At 38.3% G+C, this 20,424-nt stretch overlaps 2 protein-coding genes across 3 annotated transcripts; both read right to left on the bottom strand.

Annotated features, from left to right (window-relative positions):
- Positions 1-758: 758 nt before the first annotated feature.
- On the bottom strand, positions 759-6,122 carry srsf5a (serine and arginine rich splicing factor 5a). Of its 2 annotated transcripts, none has more exons than XM_056471042.1 (8): positions 6,068-6,122; positions 5,295-5,443; positions 5,137-5,207; positions 4,882-4,995; positions 4,741-4,810; positions 3,555-3,628; positions 2,540-2,647; positions 759-1,473 (listed from the first exon to the last, which is right to left on the bottom strand). In XM_056471042.1, exons 2-8 carry the CDS (start codon positions 5,418-5,420, stop codon positions 1,257-1,259), a joined length of 780 nt encoding a protein of 259 aa, XP_056327017.1. In that variant the 5' UTR covers positions 5,421-5,443; positions 6,068-6,122; the 3' UTR covers positions 759-1,256. The 2 variants fall into 2 exon arrangements, with proteins under 2 accessions (XP_056327017.1, XP_056327018.1); XM_056471043.1 differs by having other exon boundaries at positions 6,042-6,100.
- A 413-nt stretch (positions 6,123-6,535) lies between these two features.
- LOC130239732 (deubiquitinase DESI2) lies at positions 6,536-18,776 on the bottom strand. Its single transcript, XM_056471044.1, has 5 exons — positions 17,865-18,776; positions 12,780-12,852; positions 9,840-9,933; positions 8,866-9,007; positions 6,536-8,727 (listed from the first exon to the last, which is right to left on the bottom strand). The coding sequence occupies exons 1-5, from the start codon at positions 17,901-17,903 to the stop codon at positions 8,479-8,481; spliced, it is 597 nt and encodes a 198-aa protein (XP_056327019.1). The 5' UTR covers positions 17,904-18,776; the 3' UTR covers positions 6,536-8,478.
- Positions 18,777-20,424: the final 1,648 nt, after the last annotated feature.

Below are 20,424 nucleotides of genomic sequence, written 5' to 3'. Positions count from 1 at the left end.
TGTATAAAATACAGGTTACAGATGATTCTGTGCACATTGACTGAGTCGATAACTGCTAGTTCTATACTGTTGAGGCCCTCACTGGGAGTAATATTGATTCACAGACATGTAGAAACTTAGCAATATTTTTATAGTCAGTGAATAAATAAAACACCAAAAGTTCATGAAATACTGTCTTTAATATTTTCCCTTCCGCTTTCGAACTGAATTGAGACGTAAATTGATGCAATGTTTCAACACCTATTGTCTGAGCTAGCCACGAGACTTTAGCTATGAAGCAGCGCCACCTCGTGGACGTCAATTCACTCCAAAGTAGGTTTGACAGTAAAATCAGGACGTTCATTATATCTTGATGATCAGGAGGGTCAACTTTTTCGGTAATTTAATTTTATGTAATACAGGCTTCAGTGAATAAAGTTAAATGACATTTATTTTACTATTGCAAAATATTTAGCTTTTCAGAGTTTTGTGGGCAGTTAATATTCTGTACATATACATATATATATATATAATTAAATTTGTCTATATGCTCAGATTGACGCGATTATGCATTAACAATGGCATAATCTATTATAGGGGTGGTCAAAAAGTATATTTATATTACCGATTATTTAATTAGTAATATTATTTTAAGGTACAGACAGCTGACTGAGGATCAAGCATTAATTAGGGAGTATAATCAGACCACGCTTAAAACTTGAATGTAAATTAAGCTTTGGGAGTGGACATTTCAGAGTTAAGAAAATAAAATCCCCATCTCTGCCAAATACCAATATACTTTATTACAGGGTGTATATACAGGCATATCCTTCTGTTGAACAAGCATATGGACTCTAAACAAAAATTAACAAGTGAGTTTGAAAAACAAAACTCACATTTAAGATTTTCTACAGAAGTACTCCAGTATTGAAATTGATCAAATAATAAAAATAAAAAATAAATCAAAACACACTGAAAAAATCTTATCCCACTCCATTATCAGTTAAACCCACCCAGTTTTTCAGCATTTGAAATAAACCAAAACATCTTCTCTCACACACACACACACACACACACACACACACACACACACACACACACACACACACACACACACACACACACACACACACTCATCCATTTACTCAACTCACATTCAGTAATTTACACTAAAGTAGCACAATGACATATGCCACATTAATAAGTGGAAAAAGCTCAGTCTCTCTCGCGCACGCGCGCGCGCACACACACATACATACATACATACACACTTAGTTTCAGTGCTGACTCTCTGCAGAGGCAGATCGAGAGCGGCTCTGTTTCCTCTGAGGAGTTGGAGAGCGGGAAGGAGAGCGGTTGCTGGTGGATTTCTTCTCTGGGGTGCGACTGAGGGAGCGACTGCGAGAGCGCTTGCTTCCACGCTCTGGGCTGCGACTGCGGCTTGGGGAACGAGAACGAGAGCTGCTTCTGCTGCGGGAACGACTCCTGCTGCGGCTGCAGAGAGAAGGGAAACATGTTATGACCTGACACACCAAAAGGATATTTTGGCCAATGCCGATTTTTAAACTGCTCTGTAAATTATTCCAGGTTTTAAAAATGTTTAGATGTATACACACGCTTTTACTACACCAAAAGGTTCTTTAAATAACTTGGACTGAAAAAGATTCAGACAATTCAGACAATCATATTGTTAAACAAGTTTTGAAAAATTATGAAAACCTTTGATGGAAAAATGTTCTAAGGTTTTCATGAAACCAGAATGTGTGGGGAAAAAGTTGCTAATCACCATGTTTTTTGGGGATTGTCAGTAAATAACCCCATACTGGAAAGAGATTAAAATCCATTTAGACTTGTTTTTAAAAGTAGATAGTCTTCTCTTGTGAATCTTTATATTTAGGTAATTTAAATTTAGATGGATAGATTAATAAAGACAAATGACTTATTCTTCCGACAGCTAGTAAAAAAAATTACAAAAAATAAAATTAAATTTACATTCACCTACACTTAAAGAAGAATACTTTTGGTGTATTGTAAATTTACAATTATAGGTCTAATATATATATTTTCGTTTAAAGGCTTAATCTTCTAAAGGATTGGTAGCTCCCCATGTTTTACTGTTTATAGTTGTTGAAGGGAAAAAATACAAGATCTGCAAGTCTCTTTCTGTAGAACAGATTATGTAAATTATGTATTTTCTTTTGGAAATTTAAAATCAAAAAAGAATTATGGAAACTTTACTACTCACTTCCATAATATTTTCCTAATTTGAAAGGAAATGGTTTCCTGTTAACATGATTAAAAAAAAAAAAAACTTCTGCATTCAACCAAAGAAAACAAATGATTTTTGGATTAATAATCTCTAACACCACAATATTGTAAGTCCGACAATTAGTTTAGATTAAAATTGATTTGACTGGCATTTTTCAGGGAACTCACACCATCAAACTGACCACTGTCAGATTGTAAATCATAAACCAAGAGTTTAAGCTTGAAAAACTGACAGCTAAATAGAGTGAAAATGAGAAGTGAAACAGTTTCTAAAGTAGTCATTTTAACGTACTTCCTCTTGCGATCCTCATACAGCTTGAGTTTGCGCCCGTTCAGGTCAGTTCCATCAAGCTTCTCGATGGCATTCTTCATATCACTGTGTGAAGCAAACTCCACCACCCTAGAAAACAAATGAGGAAATCTGTTAACCAAAACAGAAAATTCTTGGAAAGTGGAAATGGTGTTGAGGGTGGGGGAGACAAAAAAAAAAAAAAAAAAGTTCATCTATAAACTTAAACTTGAACAGAAGCTACGTTTCCATTCAAAAATGCTAATTAAATTGATGCGCAAAAAAGGAATAATCACATAAAAGATCTGCTAATAAAGCTGTGAAGTAGTCACACACCAGTAGCGCCACTCAGTGGCGCGCGGTGTAGCGCCACGCAGTGCCACACATTTCAGAATTCTAAACATGGGTTTCTATCAGGGTACACACATCGGCGCTGCAAGTCACCGGCGCCAAGCCACGACTGACACCGTTCATTTTTCTGCCGCGCCACAGAGCACCATCTGAATAGATCGTTTAAAATAGCATGCGAATGTGCGCCTCTGGTGTGCGATACTTTCAACTGTCACGTGTGCGCTGTGTTGCGGCGCTTCCACTGTGCGACCTGCTTGAGATGTGGAGCAGACGCTCTTGACAGTTCCGGAGGTAATTAATAATGTAACACTAATAATGAAATGGTTATGGTGTTATAGAATGACCAAAACAACATTTTAGATGTTTTACAATGTTCTCAGACTGCTGGTTTGTCCATTCACACAGATTTTTAATCACCACATGACTCTTATAACAATTACATGACTTTCTAATGAGCATAGTGGAATTTGTTCAGTGTTTCCATCATAGTTTAAGAGCATCTTTTCTTATAGAATATCCTACTCCGTTACGAGCATACATTTTTTAATAAGCATTTAACATGTATGTGCATCTTGGCGTTTCCACTAACTGATTTGTGCATAAAAAATATGTGGATAGAAACATAGCTAGTAAGAGCAGGCTTAGGTTTATATGGACATGAACTTACCCTTCATTCTTTTTGGTTCTGTGTGCATCCACGAAGGTCACTTCTCCAACCTTCCTCATCAAGTCTTTCAGGTCCTGCAGGAGAGCACAGAGTACTTAAATGACATGTTTCCAGAGAAACAGCACCGAGTCAGAGACTGCAGTTTAGCACCCACACATTATATACACACTGCATTTTGCAGCATCTGCTCTAAATTGTGCACTGCTGCACCTGTAGAAAGCTCCCTCAACAGATGGCGTCTTACCGGTGGATCTGTCCCAGTTATTAAACTACCAGAGCAGAGTTTTCGGCAACCCCGATTTCTTTAAGATGGCCCTCTGATGGAGACACGCCTGACTAAAGCTAGTTCCCTGAGAACAGGTTCTCAATTTGGTTAAGTAGATTTTGTGCAAATCTCAAGACTACCTCCCAGCAATCTTTCTCCATTTATAACTAACGCCAGATTTATAGTGACAGATCCCTCTTAACCGTGTAACTATCCAGTGTGATGAGCTACTTACCGTTCCAAACCACAGAAGGCATTAGCAAAGAGCCACTTGTCCAAATAGCAAACTGAAGCAACGAAGCGTTAAAACGACCTCGGAATCGACCCATCCGGCCTCCGTAAGAACGGACCCCACCAGAGAGAGAGAGAGAGGATGGGGGAGGGGCCAAAACCCTGCACCCCTCCCCGCTTCAGCACCAACAGAATAAGACCCAAACAGCAGATCGGAGGGGATGGAGCAGATCTGACATCACAGACCCTCCAGAGAGCGGCTACCCAGCTCCTCTAAGGCTATCCTGTGCTACGGCTCTGTCTGGAGCTACGGACCCAGCCAAGACTTAGACCGGCAGACATTGCGTGACGGGTGAGGCACCACAGGGACACTATTGAGAACACAACCAGGGGAGGGCGCTATGCACCTCGGAGGCTGTGCATGCAACTCCAATTAAAGAATACCAGAGCACAGCTGTTAAAGAAAAGGTTTGAAAAACATGGGTCTGGGTTAGAGAACCTTTCAGCATTTAAATCATCATTTATGTAAGGTTTGGCTGAGGTGAAGAGTAAATTCCAGTTTAACAGTAATAATGATAACTATTGCTTTGTGTGCTTGTACTGATGTCAATGGCAAACGAAATGCAGGGTTGATGAAACGCTTACAACAGTAGGCCACTATGCCACTTTGATAGTGCTCAGGGTGCTCACCTGCCAGCTGATGCGAGAGGAGAGATTCTCCACAATGATTCTGTGCTCTGTGCGCACTGGTGGTCCGTACCTGTGAAGGGGGCAGGGGTCAATTATAAGGACAATCATATTGCAATGCCAGAATTAAAAATGCAAACATACCTGGAACCGCCACTGCGGGACTGACGATAACCTCCAAAGCGTGGAGAGAAACGTCCTCCCATTCCTGGGCCACCACCTCTTCCTCTGCGAGAGCGGGCATGCTCAATGGTCACCCTGGAGTCAAGACATCAGCACAGTGAAACAAAACTGATCTATTGTTTTGCGAACATTCAACAACGCTTATGGGATATTTAACTGAAAATGATTTCCATGACTCATTAAAACCAGTGTATGCAGCTCTGGACTCAGTCTCACCTCTCACTGCACAGCTCTTTGCCATTCAGTTCATACACTGCATCATCTGCATCCCTGTAGTCGTCAAACTCCTGTAAACAACAGACAGCAGGGGGCAGTGAGACACTGACTTCACTTCCACATGGCACAAAAAGACCCTCAAGAGTCTTAATACTCACCACAAAGCCAAACCCGTTTTTCAGGTTAATCTCCCGGATACGTCCGTAGCCTTTAAAGAACTTCTCCACATCCCTTTCACGAGCATGAGGGCTCAGACGGCCAATAAACACACGACATCCACTCATGGTGATGAAAGATTTTTAAATATCTGTGTTGAGTGAGAAAGGCCTGTTAAATCAACAGTTTGGCAACTCTAAACTGTACAAAGAAAAGTTTACGCGCCGCCCTGTTGGTCATTAACAGCATTACCGCTGGAAAATCATTTGTAAGAGTCCAAGTCAGTCCATGTGAATCATTAATAAACATCACGACAAACGATACGTGTATCTAGGACAAAAGGTTTTAATGCCACAATAGGCCCTTCAACAAACGTTGCGCGAGCAGCCACGGTTACACTAAAACGTTTGATTTACCCGATTTAACGACATGTTTCTCTGCAGAACGTCCGAATTTGTATATAAACAATTACAACGCACACTACTACGGCAGGTTTCTGAAAACACACATTGATGCTACAAATCAACAATTCTACAACAAAGGTTTAATAACTTTGAGAAAATAATGCGCAACTAACGTGACAAACACGCATCAGCCTCGAGGCCGAGGCCTAGTCCACATGCGCAGACACATTTACTCGATGTCAAACCATAAAAACAGACCAAAAACGTTAAAACGAAGTACATTTGCAAGAATGAATGTAAAATTAACGCAAAACTAACAATATATCTAAAATAAATAATACTTAATAAGGAAATCAACTACGTCCTCTCACCTCTGGATACCGAACAAAATGGCGTTGGCCTCGATACTGGAGAGCGCGGCCGCGCGCAGAAGTATTTATATGCGTGTTCACGCGCGGGGGGAGGGTAAAGGCGAGGCTCGTGCATGCGCACGTAAACCTATCGAAAATGGCAATCTATAGTTTCAATTCCATACACATACACTAGTTGTGGTTCGTCACAACAGATCCCTGGGTTTATATTCAGTAGTTAACAATAGCCTAGATTTTATACTTTAGTATTTGAAGTCGGTTTATGGTAGATTGATCTAGTCTAGAAGTTATCAGGAAACTTCACATGAGACATCACATGAGCTGAGCATAAGAGTCACATGAGAACAATGACTCTTGGCAATAGGTGTGAATTAAATTAATAAATGTTTTAAAAAATACAGAAATGAGCCCCTCTCCACCCAGTAACAGCAATGAAATTCTGGAGAAAAACACTTTTAATTTCTTTATTCTCTATTCATCTGTAAATATCTGAAATCATTCATCACATCAAAACAAGAAGTACTAATCGAGGCTAGAAATGGCATCAGTGGGGAAAGCCTACAAAATGGGTCTTGCTGAACTAGTAAAATATCACAGTTGTGGACTAAATAAAACAAAAATAACGATAAGAATAAGAAAAATAACAATAAGAATCAGGCTCTACCGGTTGATAAGATCTTTGACAAAACAACAGTAAATAGAATCATATTCCAAATATAAAATTCAGTTTTATAAATAAGTCTCCAAAAACACCCCACAGATTTGACACCCATGTTGCCACCTACAATGCCACGCCATCCTGAGAGACAGAGGGGAATATGGGCATCTAGAGGAGATTTGCAAATAGAGAAGCAAAATGGCACAGAAGCATCAAAATAATACTGAAAGGTGTATCATTTACTCTTATTTTTACAATAGTCAGGGTACAACATTTTTAATATTTCACGAATAAAGATTGTAATATGCTTTTGACCTTTTTAGCTGACAAAATTTCCTTCCACAATTTCTGGTAAAAGTTTTAAAATTGCCATATTACCGACCAATTGAACGAACTGACAATTGTTACAGTTCTCATTCGTGAAAAATTAGATCTTATGTCCACCTTAACTAAGGTCTAAAGCCTGAAAAGACCTTTAGTTGTGGCCTTCAGTTGAAAACAATTCACTACTGAACAGATTTAAAACACTAGGCATCATACACTTGCCAACTTTGTTACAGAGAAAATCTGGGTATCATAGCCTACATTAAGGAGTACATGTACTACCAGACTGAACACACACACAGAAACGTGTGTCTTTAAACCAGGGTGTTTTGATATCCTCAACCTGGATGGAATCATAATCTGAAGCTTTTTTTCATTGAACTTTTTCTTTCAAACTGGCTTTGGTTTTTGGAAATTGACGTCGACCGTTCCAGACATAAAACTAGGGAATATGCCTGTGCAAATGTAGCGATGTGTGATTACTGGACTATTTTTCAGCCTGAACGTTTAAAAGGCAGATAGCACAATACCGAAAGCCAAGAGTGGCCATTAACACCTCTGCAACACACATTCCCTCTCTCTTCTTAACCACTCAGCTGTTGCATTCAATCACAACACAGCAAGACAGTACTGATACCAGAACTGATGTGCAGACCACACCCACACTTACCCACCCACCCCCTCAACATCAGCCTCACAAATGCCCCCTTTGTGTCCTCAACGACAGGACAACAGCGCTCTTTTGTTTCAGCTGACTCCAGCATATCAATGGCTTACAGTTATAAGGCTGCAATTTCCAGCTGCTGTCAGTGGTGTCGTTGGCCCTTTTCAAAGTAAATTAATCAAAAACCTGGAGCTAAATTATAAAAAATAGCAAAGGAGAATTCTTTAAATGAATGTAAACCAAGATGACATTAGATTGACATCGTATAATTAAATTAACGCAGATTTATATTACTAAAGTCACTGAGGAGGAAAAAAAACGAAGGTAAGGAATGCAAGTTCCTCTGCAGTCTTCATCCATCACAAAATAGAAACAAATAAACAGCAAACTGAGCTAAATCTGTAGACAGAAATGAATGTTTTTAAGGAAGGGCCCGGTAGTGCTGTAACACACCCAGCAGAGGGCAGTCCATCATTCATAGTGTCCTGTGCACGTTTAACACTAACTGGCAAACACTGTTTTAATTTCCCTAAAATGTTTAGTAAAATTCAAAATTCTAAAACGATAAGAGTACCACTGCAAGGGTTTCAAATCCCTGTAGGCTCTACTGAAAAACATGACTTTGATTTCCTCTATCAGCGAGTCCATGAGGTCTGGTGTTCATCCAGTCCAGCAGGAGGCGCTGTAGCAGCAGGATCAGAGGTTGGAGAGTGTTTGTGTGTATGTTCAGATTAGTTTAATACTGTATGTGTGTATATATATAGATCACACACGGGTGTGTCTGCAGCTGTGTGATGTTCCAGACGCTGCCTCGGCAGCAGACGAAGGCTCCTCATCGCTGGATTCATGTGTGTGTGAGTGTGTGTTCTCCTTCCGCAGGCCCATGCTGATGTGGCTCTGGAGCGCAGCAGGCGTGAGCCACTCTTTAGGCAAACAACTCTGCAGAAATGGAATACAGGAGCTGAAATATGCCAAGCGATTCACCCAGCGTGGTATTTCTCTTCCACACAGCAACTACAGAGAGAAAGAGAGAGAGAAAGCGAAAGTTATTAAGTGAGAATGTCAAATGTCATCAATCTGCAAACTTGTAAATGACCTAGTTTGATCACCTATAAAAGACTGACAGAAAATGGAAAAGAGGAGTAAACTGACCTCAGAGAGTGAGGAAGAAAAATGGTTGCAGTTTTTGTGCATCAGGTGGTAGGCGTTCCCCTTGAACTCCTTTCCAAGCTCCTCCATTATTTTATCAATGTCCTCCTCTGCAAAGTCTGTTGTGCCCAGAGCTATAGCCTCTCTGGGGAAGAAACATGACCTGTGAGATGATTCTTGTGTGTGTTTGTGTGTGTGGTTTTGGTGGTTTACATGGAAAAAAGTTGTATAATAACATGGGTATTACAATGTGGAGGTGGTTTATGAAGACATGCAATGTGTCCTCATAATTTACAACTGTTAAAAAACATTATTAATGAGGGTCTTTTTACATGCAAACATTGCCAGTTTTCCTTTGAGGGCTTGGTTTGGTGATACGGTTAAGGTCAGGCCATTAAGCAGTGTTTAGAGCAGGGGTGCCCAAACTTTTTCTTATTAAGGGGTAAAAAACCAAATATCATTATGAGCTGTGGCCGAAATTAAATAAACCAAACTATATTATATTGAAGTTGCCATGGGTAATTTCCTAATTTATTTCAGAATGTTTAAAAATAAACAAAAACATTACTTTAAATCGTATTAACTTACGCAGTATAACTTTTAAAATTAAAACTTACTGCAATAAAAACATCTGCCTTTGCCTTGATTTGCTCACCAAAGTCTCTGCATTGTCCTCTATCCATCATGTGACAGTATGTGCATTTAAACTGCATCAATCAAATTAATTCAAACATTTTAGTTTTTGCTTTTAACAGTAAAACAAACAAACAAAAGGTTACATTACATTTGAAATTAAAATCTCTACACCATCCCCATCATTCTCACTCTCTACTCAATCAAAGGTTACCATGGGCCACCTTTGGGCACCTCTGGTTTAGTGCATGTAAAATACATTGATCCAATGGAGATTAGTCATCAAAACAAGAATGTGTGTGTGTGTGTGTGTGTGTGTGTTTGTGTGTGTGTGTAAAACGTACTTGAATTTGAACGTTTCCCCCAGTTCTGAGGCATTTCCAGGGTTGATTTCAAAAATACCACTGAAGGGATATGGATGGCCACCATATGCAAACTCTGAAGAACAACAATATGACAAACATGAAATTGGTTAAATAAAGATAAAATAATAAAAAAAATTCCACATAGAGCAACTCATCTCACTTGAAATTGGTTTTATCCCAATATTTTGCTGAAAAACTAATTACTGCAATGTCATTTTCCCCAATATTGTGTAGCAAGTCTCTTTTAGCTACTTGTTAACCTTTACAATTCAATTAAAATTACTTGTAAAAAATCATAACTGGCAATATTATTGCATATTATCTTGCAGATATCTGTAACTTGCATTTTTCGAAAGAGCTTATTTCTGTCATTTAAACCAAAAACAAAGAACAAAAAAAATAATAAAACACTGACTCCAAATTGGAAATTGAACCGAAAGTGCTAAAATGCAAACTCATTTTGGCCTACAAAAAAATCCCTGTTGCAGTCTGTTAGTGAGAACCTTAAAATTTCAATCAATCATGAATCAGTTCTCAAAGTTCCCTGTATGTCTGCTCTGAATCAGTGATGCTGAGCACTGTCTGCATTTGTGTGTGTGTGTGTGTGTGTGTGTGTGTGTGTGTGTGTGTGTAAAGAGCAAAAATAAAGAGGTAGTGAAAAGAAAACAGCATATTCTTTGTCACTTTATGACTCAGATCAGAATCAGAAGCCTCACTGATTGGCTTCAGCGTGTATTTACTTCTGTTGTATCTTTGCAGACATACTTACTGTAACGGCTGCTTATAGTTGAAGCTAAGTCATTTGACACAGGGTACAAATCATATTTAGGGAATTTAACTTCACACAACAACAATATAATAAATACAGAAAAAGCTTTTACTTTGTGTTTTAAAAAATGTGTAGTAAAATCCTTGTTGCAGCAGGGAAAGGAGCTGTTGACATCGAATTGAACCAGATTTTGGAATAACCCAAAGAATACAAACGTAAAAATAAAACAAAACAAAAAAATCTGAAAATGAGTTATGTGTAACAACAATGGAATGACACAAGGAGAAACTACTGAACTAGTACTGAAACGTATTTATTTAAGTCACATGAATTGCTCAGTTGTGGGTTTTTCACAGACTTCAACAGAGTGTAAAACTCTTGATGGTTCTGTTGGTCTCGTCTATCAAATTTGATCTTTAATTTGTATTTTCTATTGGATTCAAATCGGGTGATTGTCTGGGCCATTCTATAGCTTAATTTTCTTTCTCTGAAAGCATTTGAGAGTTTTTCTTGAGAGTGTCTTGCTGAAATGTCTACCCTGGTTTCATCTTCATCATACTGCTAGATGTTGGACTGAAATTAATTTATACTGAGGAAGGGCAGAGGGTTGCTGAATACATCAATACACAAATACACAAAGTACTGAGAGATTTCAGCTGCTGTCTGGGCTTTCACTGCCTTTCTACACCTCCCTTTCTTCATGCATTCAATACATTTTCCCTGCATCATTTCATTTTATTACACATAACTTAATTTGTAAACTAATTAGATTTGTTTTTTTTGCATATGTGGATTTCTTTGGTTGTTACAACATCATGCGTGTCAAAAATATCTAAATTTCTAGCCAACGGCACCTTTAGAAATATGTTTTCTAAGAAAAATGGTGACGTATTCAATACTTATTTTCCCCACTGTAAATATATTCACAAAACAATCAAAACACCTGTATTACGTATTCTAAAAAACACACGCATTCTTCAACTTATTCTCCAATTATTGTTTTGTTTGTCAAGTACTTGGTACATGCAGTGCATGCCATCACAGATTTATCAAAATCTCATTTGGAATTGGTTTTCAAAAACTTGCAATTTGAAGCCTCAAAGGTATCAAAGGAAAGGTATCAAAGGAAAATGCTGTCACTTAAATGACCACTTAAATGCTAATGAAAAAACTCAGATCCACATAACTGATAAAACTAAATGCAATGTCTGTCGCTTTGGATATAAACATATTTATAAGTAAACAAATAAACACTAAAGCAAAGAGCTTAGAATCACCAAGAGGCGACACTCAATAGAACGTTCCATTGCAACAGCAGCGCCCAGCAACAGCCCCAGATTCCGCCATTTCGGAGTAAATGCGATTGGCCGTTCATTGGATCTTATTGCTGTCGCGAGGGCAAGCAGCTGCTTTGTTTTTTATTTATTTATTTAAAAGTGCATTAAAGCTGAGATACAACCTGAAAGACGACAATACAGCAGTTACTATCACAATTATCAGCACTTTTAGTAGTTTATTTTACAGACTTATACACACTTATACTGACTTATACAGACTAGCTGTTGTTCTATTGGAGGTTTCATTCCAAAATTGCCGCCGCGCCATCTAGTGGCTGTTTCACAAATTACACAAGAGTGTCGCCTCTTGGTGATTCTATGCTCTTTGACTAAAGTGCCCTCTTGTAGAAATCTTGTTTATATGACATAATACTGCAAAAAAATATATATATTATTTATATTTTAAAGTGCCCTCTTGTAGAAATCTTGTTTATATGACATAATACTGCAAAAAAAAAAAAAAAAAAAAAATATATATATATATATATATATATATATAATTGAAAAATAAACATTGGGGCTTATAATTCAGGGAGGCTAATAATTCTGACTTTAACTGTATATAGCTATTCACACACAATACATAAATAGCCTACACTAATTCATTGTAAATTATTTTTACACTTTTGTTTCCATCATAGTATTTTTTATTTCTAAATATATCACTGATGAACACAAACCGTCTTCCAACAGCCATGCTTACTAAGCCTTTGTTACAATGTGTGTAACATTAATGAGAAATGAAGCTCCAGTAGAGGTCAATAATAAAATAATAATAATAATATAACTCAATAGGTTAATAGGTCACTGTACCTCTGCCGTAGATCTCTATTCCTGAGTGGAAGACTCCAATACCCAGAGTGGAGGTGTATTCATTAATCCAGTACTAAGAGAGCATGAGAAGGGAAAGAGATCATCACATAATCACCTATACATTCTGCTTCCGGACAGCTATATATAAGGCACTCTAATCAATGAATGGCGCACAACCCTGCTAGACATGCATTATACAACATATGCTTTAAAGTGGAGGGGGAGGGGGAATATTGAGAGAAATGTGTTTCTGTAAGGCCAAAAAGGTGCACCAGCTGCCCTTCATGAATAATAGAGGATGCAGAACATAATTTAATGTACACAAAGAAACTAGTCTATCCCTGGCAACTTCATGTGTGATTGTGTATGCCACATATGCATGTGATAGGTGATATTGTGTATACCAACTGAATGCACAAATTTATAATACCTAATGTAGTCACTTTGGATCTAAGCATCTAATTTAATGTAAATAGATGAATAAAAAATGTATATTTCCACCTTTATGTTGAAATATAATCAACATAAAGACACATAATGAGTCATTTACAGACATTTTGTCAGTACACTTATGAGTACACTATCTTAAAAAAGCAATAGGGTTCATCACCAATATACAGTTTATGATTACTATATATTTATATGCATATACTCACCAGCCACTTTACTAGGAAAAGCTTTTTGACTGAATATTACCACAAATATATCATCAGCCAATCGTATTGCAGCAACTCAGTGCATTTATGCGTGTAGACGTGGGAGAAAGGTTATTTAAGTGCTTTACAGTATGCTATGGTGCCAGATGGGCTGGACAGAGATTTCAGAAATTGCTGATCTAGTGAGATTTTCATACACAAGCGTCTCCAGGGTATACAAAGTATGGTCCATAAAGGGAAAAATACACAGTAACTGGTAATTCTGTGGGTGAAAATGCCTTGTTGATGCCAGAGGCTAGAGCAAAATGGCTGGACTGGTTCAGCTACAAAATTTCCAATATTTTCTAATGACTGAAAAAAGGTTGCTTTGTCAGAGAGTCTAGATTTCTGCTGAACCATTTCGATGGTAGAGTCAGAATTTGGTGTAAAGAACATAAAAACATGGATATATTCAGCCTTGTATCAATGATTCGAGTTACTGGTACTGCTAATGGTGTGGGGGAAAGTTTTTTGGCACACTTTGGGCCATTTTAATAATCAATTCACTCAAAAATGAAAATTATTTTATTAATTACTCACCCTAATGTCGTTCCAAATCCCTGAGACCTTGGTTTATCTTCTGAACACAAATTTAGATATTTTATGGCTCGTTTCCACTGTCAAAAGGTGTACCGAACTGAACAGTACCGTACCACTTTTTCGGCACCTTTTCGAAAGGGTACCAAACATGAGAAAGGGTACTAAAAAGGCGGAGCTAGACGTGCAGCTGAACGCTATTGGTTTACAGAGAGGCATCATTCGCTTACGCAACAAGCCAGAATAAAAACAAAAAACCCGCCATGTTTAAAATACACAGCGAGAGATTACAGCGGAATTACATATACATATAATAATGAGCCATGGTTGACCCGGGCTCAAACAAACCTTAAACAGCCACAAAGCCAAGAAGAAGAGCAGATTTACCCTGTGCCCCTTAGCTTTTTACGAGCCAGTCTGAGGCGCGAGCGGTTTCGCTTTCTTGCTTGTGCTCACCGTGCGTCTATATCTGAAATAACAAACTTCTTGAGCTGATGATGATAATAACCTGCGCTTGATTATTGACGTGCTTTTGAAACCCGATCCTGTCAGACACTGACAAACGCGAGAGTGAAGCGCGGAAAAACAAAGGAGAAGCCGGAAAAAAGGAGAACATTATTTTTTCAGCAAACGTGAACAAACTGCCATGTTTAACTATTATCATCACCTTTTGGACTATTATGAACTCAGAATGACGGAATTACTCTCCAACAGAGGCTACAGACACAGAAGATTACAGACACAGATGAGAAGTTTTCACTGACTGTGGGCTATATTTTGTGTTGTTTTTGAACCTAAATAAGGATTAAATGTCTGCTATGTGTAGTTCTTTTGTAATTGGTAACATATCAAAGATTGTAAGGGTCTGTATGTGTTCATATATGTTGCATTTATTTATTTATTTATTTTATATAATTGCAGACGTTACAGTAGGCTATTTCGCACTGTCATTGATCTGCAGTTATAATCAACTCATGTTCATAGAAAGGTTAGTAATGAACATATATATATAGAAGTATTTGTGTGTATAAAGCATCTGTTTTGTGAGAAGTGCCTCTCATATGGTATGCAAGATGTACAGCTTTACTGTAGACATTTTCTCGAGCGAAAATGACGTCGACTGAAACTTTCTGTCATACACCACGCCCACCAAAAGGGTACCCTTGGTAGTGGAAACGCAAGCCTGATAAAGGTAACCCCGTACTGACCCGTACCGTACCGTACCGTACCGTACCATTCAGCGAAAACAAGCCATAAAATGAAATTTCAGAGCTCCCTAAGCCTTCATAGACAGCAATGGTCCCAAGACGTTTAAAGGGTCACGAAACACCAAAACACATTTTTTGAGACGTTGACAGTCATATATGTGTCCCACGCTGCTAAAAACACTATCAGGACACATATATTTCACTAAAAAGGTTTTTGCATTTTTTCGAGCAAATTCGTTCTTCCAGTTTGAAAAGAAATTTTGAAGCTACGTCACTGCGATTAAATCCTTGTGTAAATTCCAGCGTGGAGACTGGATGTCTGGACGTCTTTGAACTTTCAGCATTAATTCATGAGATTGACTTGGTTCGAACCAATAAGCAAGCTCTATTGTGATTGAGGTGCAACTTCATTAATATGCATGCGGTGTTCAGACAGCATAAAGACGCCATGTTTTGTTGCCAAACGTAATTAAAACAAGTGGAAGGATTGTTCAGAGACATGGGTCGTCAGTGTTGCGTTTATAAAATGTGCCACAACAAAGGTTTTGTTTTCATTTCCCCACTATGATAGCGCAATAGGACTCACATGTGGATTACAGTGGTCTGCTAACACGCGCCAAAAATACGTTTGTAAGGAACATTTTTTACCCGAGAGCTTTTCAAATCTGGAAATGTAGAAATCCAGATTTGCCGCTCGTCTCCTTGCTTCCAGACATGCTTCCAGTTCATGTTGGATGTCCTGTAACTATGCATTTGTTCAGTGTGTGATCAGTCTTCTTTGTTTATGTTTATTCCGATGGCAAAGTTAGTATCGTCAGCAGTACTCTTTCAGTTTTTAAAGACATACCTTAGTCAAAATGATTTAGTTAAAGTAGGTAACTACAATATTTTGGACTGGAAGATCCACTGTAAATGCTGCTCATTGAATGTAAACACCTTAATTAAACTATTATCGTTGTGTAGGATTTTCGCTGCATTTTGTAACAGGACAGTCTATACACACACAACTGTGTTTCTACCGAAAAATGCAGCGGATATTTTTTCTCCCATACGGAGGCTGTATCAAAAATTCTATTTAAACTACACTCTTCCAGCAGTTCATCGCATCCAATATCTTGTTCGTTACGAGGGGCATGCATGAAATGTTCCTGAATGAAAGTGAAAGTGCCAAACTGCAGTTAAAGTCAACAAGTTAAGAATGAAACACCAGAATTATAACAAACTCCAGAGGAAAAGTGGATGGCGCTTTGTTGAATTATGTGCTATAAGATGTAAAACAAGATCATGAAAGGAACATTTAAAACGCAACTCATGTAAACATTTTAATCATATTGTCTTATTCACATTAAAGCAAATAATTCAATTACTGATGTCCATGTAAATGTAGTCATTGTCTATCTCTGCGTATGTGTTTGTGTTGCCTCTGTGAAAATCAGCGCGTGCATGTATTAAAACTCCCCTTTTCATGCAAACCCTTTCCTCTTTTACCACTCGACACTCCCACCTAAACAAAGCTGGACTCACCCACTTTCCTGACTTTTTTCAAAGTAGAGGTGTGAAAAAACCCTGCTCAGATGGGGGAGGGGGGTGTTCAAGGTCCTTTTAAGTGCAGAGAAGGAACCAAAAACATCTCAGAACATGCCATGTGAATTCAGTGGTTCAACTGTAATTATATGAAACTCCATGAATAATTTTGTATGGCATAAAAAAAAAAGTGTATACAACTTTGTTCACCTATATGTTCTCTCCCAAATTAAGCCACTGTGTGCGTGTACTAAGGGCAGTATTATATATTACTATTAGATTCAGAGGCAAGACACAAGCATCATATTGCCTGTAGTAAACGCACACCAGGATCTGATGCAGAACAAATAGGAAAAGAAGCTGTTTTGCAGCATTTTAGTTATTGGAGCTTCATCTGATTCTTTTTCTGAGCTTTGAACACCTCTGGACCGTTTCTGTCTATAAAGGATTAGAAAACGCTCAGATTTCATCTAAAATATCCTAATTTGTGTTCCTAAGATGAACAAAGGTCTCAGAGAACATTTTATTGACAAGACTCACTAGGGTGTGAATTAATAACGTCATTTTCTGTTTTAGGTGAACTATTGAGTGAACTGTTTAAAGGTGCAGCCCACCTGAGTATTGTTGGATGTCCATGTTTGGTGGATCCATATACCAAAATCTCTGATGATTATTCACAGTATCTTGTATACAACAATGCCACAAAGAATTGAGTTATTTCTGGAGGCATAAGAATCTGTTAAATCTGGTACTAGCTATAAAAGTTGCCAGTAAGTGTATTTTCATCTCATATTATAGATTCTGTCCTAGTGAAGTGTGTTTTGACTATTGGAGTGTCAGCGCCTCCTCATGCACTGGAGGAGAAACACACGCTCTCATCTCTACTCGCTTATCAATACTGCTGTCAATGCTTCAAAATAGGTTTGTCTAAAATGAGCCTTTGTGCTAACAATACAAAATTATCCATAACATTCTCCATAACAATACATTTCACCAGCAGAAGTGTGTGCTAAAGCTTTACGTCTGCATTGAATATTTGCATGCAAAATTAAAGTAAATAAAAAAGAGAGGGAAGTTGATGGATAATGTAACTTAATGAATAAAATAATTAATGCACTTACCATGTCATACACATTAAGGATAACGGGTTCATTTGCCATCCTGAGAGAAGCGCGCGCAAAGCCTCCAAAATAACGGGAGTTTATTGCTCTCCAGACAGCTGCCCAGCTCGCGCACCCGGGTGTCCCCCAAAAAGAGGTTAAACACTCAGCAAAGTCGCTACAGCAACATTCGAAAGGCTGAAACGCTATTTGAACGATCCGCTTTTGTCATTTTATCCATCAAATAATCATTCTGTGAGATGTTCAGGGGGGCTCGCGGGCCTAGTCGCGTTACCGAAAGAGAAACAGCGGCTGCAGAGGTAGACACGGGCGAGGAAAGGCAACAGGGCATCAGTTTCCCTCCACGGTGAATCCAGCGGGAGAAAACAGGCACTTGTGGCCTCCGGGAGTCAGTCTCCGGTAAGCGCGAGGGGAAGAGCGCACAGGCACCGAATAAGACCGATTTAACACCGGTTATCAAGAATACACACTAAAGTCCTGAAAAGGCGCGGATGATCGGTGATGATCCCGACTGGCTGTCAACCACACCAGGGGTATTAATTCAAGTTAAGATGATGGATAATCCATATTGAATGTTGCTGTACTGAAGCGCGCGCTCGCGGGTCTTTCGGTTTTGCCGGTTGTCTGAGCGCAGGGGTCGCGGTTGTGGTGCTGAAGGGAGCTTGATGCAGTCCCGACCGCCACAGCCATCAGCGCCGCAGTCCCGGTGTTTGTCCTCATGGAGGCCGCGCGGAGCTGCACGGAGGCTGGGTGAAAATCCCCAAGAACGATAAATTCACGGTATTGATGATGACATCACTACAGCCGGGTCGCGAGCGTGAGGACTCGAGTGTGCACTAGAATCAGCGGAGCGTGCGCTTATTACATCATCATGATGATGATCTGGACGCAGCGGCGCGCGCTCAGCTTCCCCCTCCATCCGTCCGCGCCGTACAGCGGGGCGGGGGCGATGCGCTATTCCCAACGAAAAATAACACGGTTCGCCGGATCCGGAGATGAACTTTTTCACTTGAGCTTGTAATTGTAACCTTGATACATTTCCTGCATATCTGCAATTATTCGCAAGTCTCACAAATCTATTTTTTATATGAATACGCATCTTTTATTGTTGTTTAACGTTAATATTAAACCATTCTTTCTAACTTAAGTGGACTGGGGGAAAATGAAAGAAAATAATGTAAAATAGCTTTTTTTGGTTAACTGAAATATAAATGTCAAAATAAGTAAGGGAGAGTGGAGACAGTTGCAACACTATTTGCATTTCCTTCAGTTTCTCTGAGTTTTTTTTGTGGAAACCCAAAATTTTACATAATAAAGCCACATCTGTCAGACACCCAACCCGCATTGCTATGTGTTCATATTATAATATATGCAGAATTTGAACAGACAAAGTCAAACATTGCAACTGACCCCGAGCTGGGGGACGGCTGCTGCAACCCACTGTGAGTTGCAACATTCACTGAAATGTAATAATAAAAAAATATTAGGTTGGATTTTATTTGTATTTTTTCATAAACAGACTAAATGTAAATTGGTTAACTTAAGTTTGTTGTCATATAAATACAGACTATTAAAAGAACAAGCAACAACCATGTTTTGGTCAATAATCAGGCCTACAAAAAAAAAACCCTGAACAAAATAGCTTTACTGAAATCTAGACTAAACCTTTACCAAACTACTTATGTGAACTTAAAATTGAATTAATCGAATAATTCATTCTATCAAATTAAATTACACTGAATCTGTAATAAAATTAGAATTGTACATTGTTAATATGGCAAGCTTTTAAATGAATTTTGTAATAGGGGAGAGTTGCTACAGCATGTACCTACTCTGTCAACCATGATTAACTTTCTGTGCAATGTACAAAAGCTTTACCGCTTGATAGCTACACATATTTGAAGCTAAGAAAACAGTGATTTATATTAAATGAATTATTAATTTTTTACAAAAACAGATTAGACAGCATGACATTTTTTCTGAACGTTAAAAAATTTACTTTAACACCTCAAAGTGAGTTTTATACTGAAGGAATTGTCATATATGGCTGATTTCTTTCAAATGGAGGGTCTACTGAGAATATGTAGTATGAATATCATTACTTTAGCTTTCCTGAATGGAGGAATAAGTCATTGCAACTGTCCCCAATCTCCCCATATATTGCAAACTACAATACATATTACTGCAAAATAGTTTTTAAAAGAAAAAGTGCAAGAATTTGCTGAAAATAAATATAGAATATTAAAGGCAATGCAAAGACTACAATATATCTTTGCTTTTTTCTTTATATTTTATGAATAAAGAAGCATTCCCAGAACTTCTGCAAGCTAAAAGATAAAAGCATGTTCAAAGGGGAAAAGCTCACTACACACCTACACTATAAAATGATGAGATGTTTTAAACCAATGCTGTCAAAGAGGGACAAAATACAACATTCGGGTTAATTTTTTAACCCAACAATCAATGTTTGACCTAACCTTGGCCTAAAACAACCCAGCTTATATTTGGAGTATATACATCGGTTCAGTGTAACATATACGCTTTATATTCCTCAGGGCTG

The sequence above is a fragment of the Danio aesculapii genome, chromosome 13 (genome assembly GCF_903798145.1).
Source record: "Danio aesculapii chromosome 13, fDanAes4.1, whole genome shotgun sequence".
NCBI classification, from domain to species: Eukaryota; Metazoa; Chordata; class Actinopteri; order Cypriniformes; family Danionidae; genus Danio; species Danio aesculapii.
The sequence above is the reverse complement of the archived record's forward strand: the minus strand, read 5'-3'. Positions and strand labels throughout refer to the sequence as shown.

Bases quoted from the DNA above. Each gene is read 5' to 3' on its own strand.
- srsf5a (XM_056471042.1), bottom strand. From the start codon at position 5,420: ATGAGTGGATGTCGTGTGTTTATTGGCCGTCTGAGCCCTCATGCTCGT. The intron at 3,629-4,740 runs GTGAGCACCCTG...GCTCTCCTGCAG, and splicing joins CCTCTCGCATCAGCTGGCAG to GACCTGAAAGACTTGATGAG. The intron at 2,648-3,554 runs GTAAGTTCATGT...TTTGTTTTCTAG, and splicing joins AGAACCAAAAAGAATGAAGG to GGTGGTGGAGTTTGCTTCAC.
- LOC130239732 (XM_056471044.1), bottom strand. From the start codon at position 17,903: ATGGCAAATGAACCCGTTATCCTTAATGTGTATGACATG. The intron at 12,853-17,864 runs GTAAGTGCATTA...ATGCTCTCTTAG, and splicing joins TCCTTAATGTGTATGACATG to TACTGGATTAATGAATACAC. The intron at 9,934-12,779 runs GTACAGTGACCT...GTTGTTCTTCAG, and splicing joins AATAGAGATCTACGGCAGAG to AGTTTGCATATGGTGGCCAT.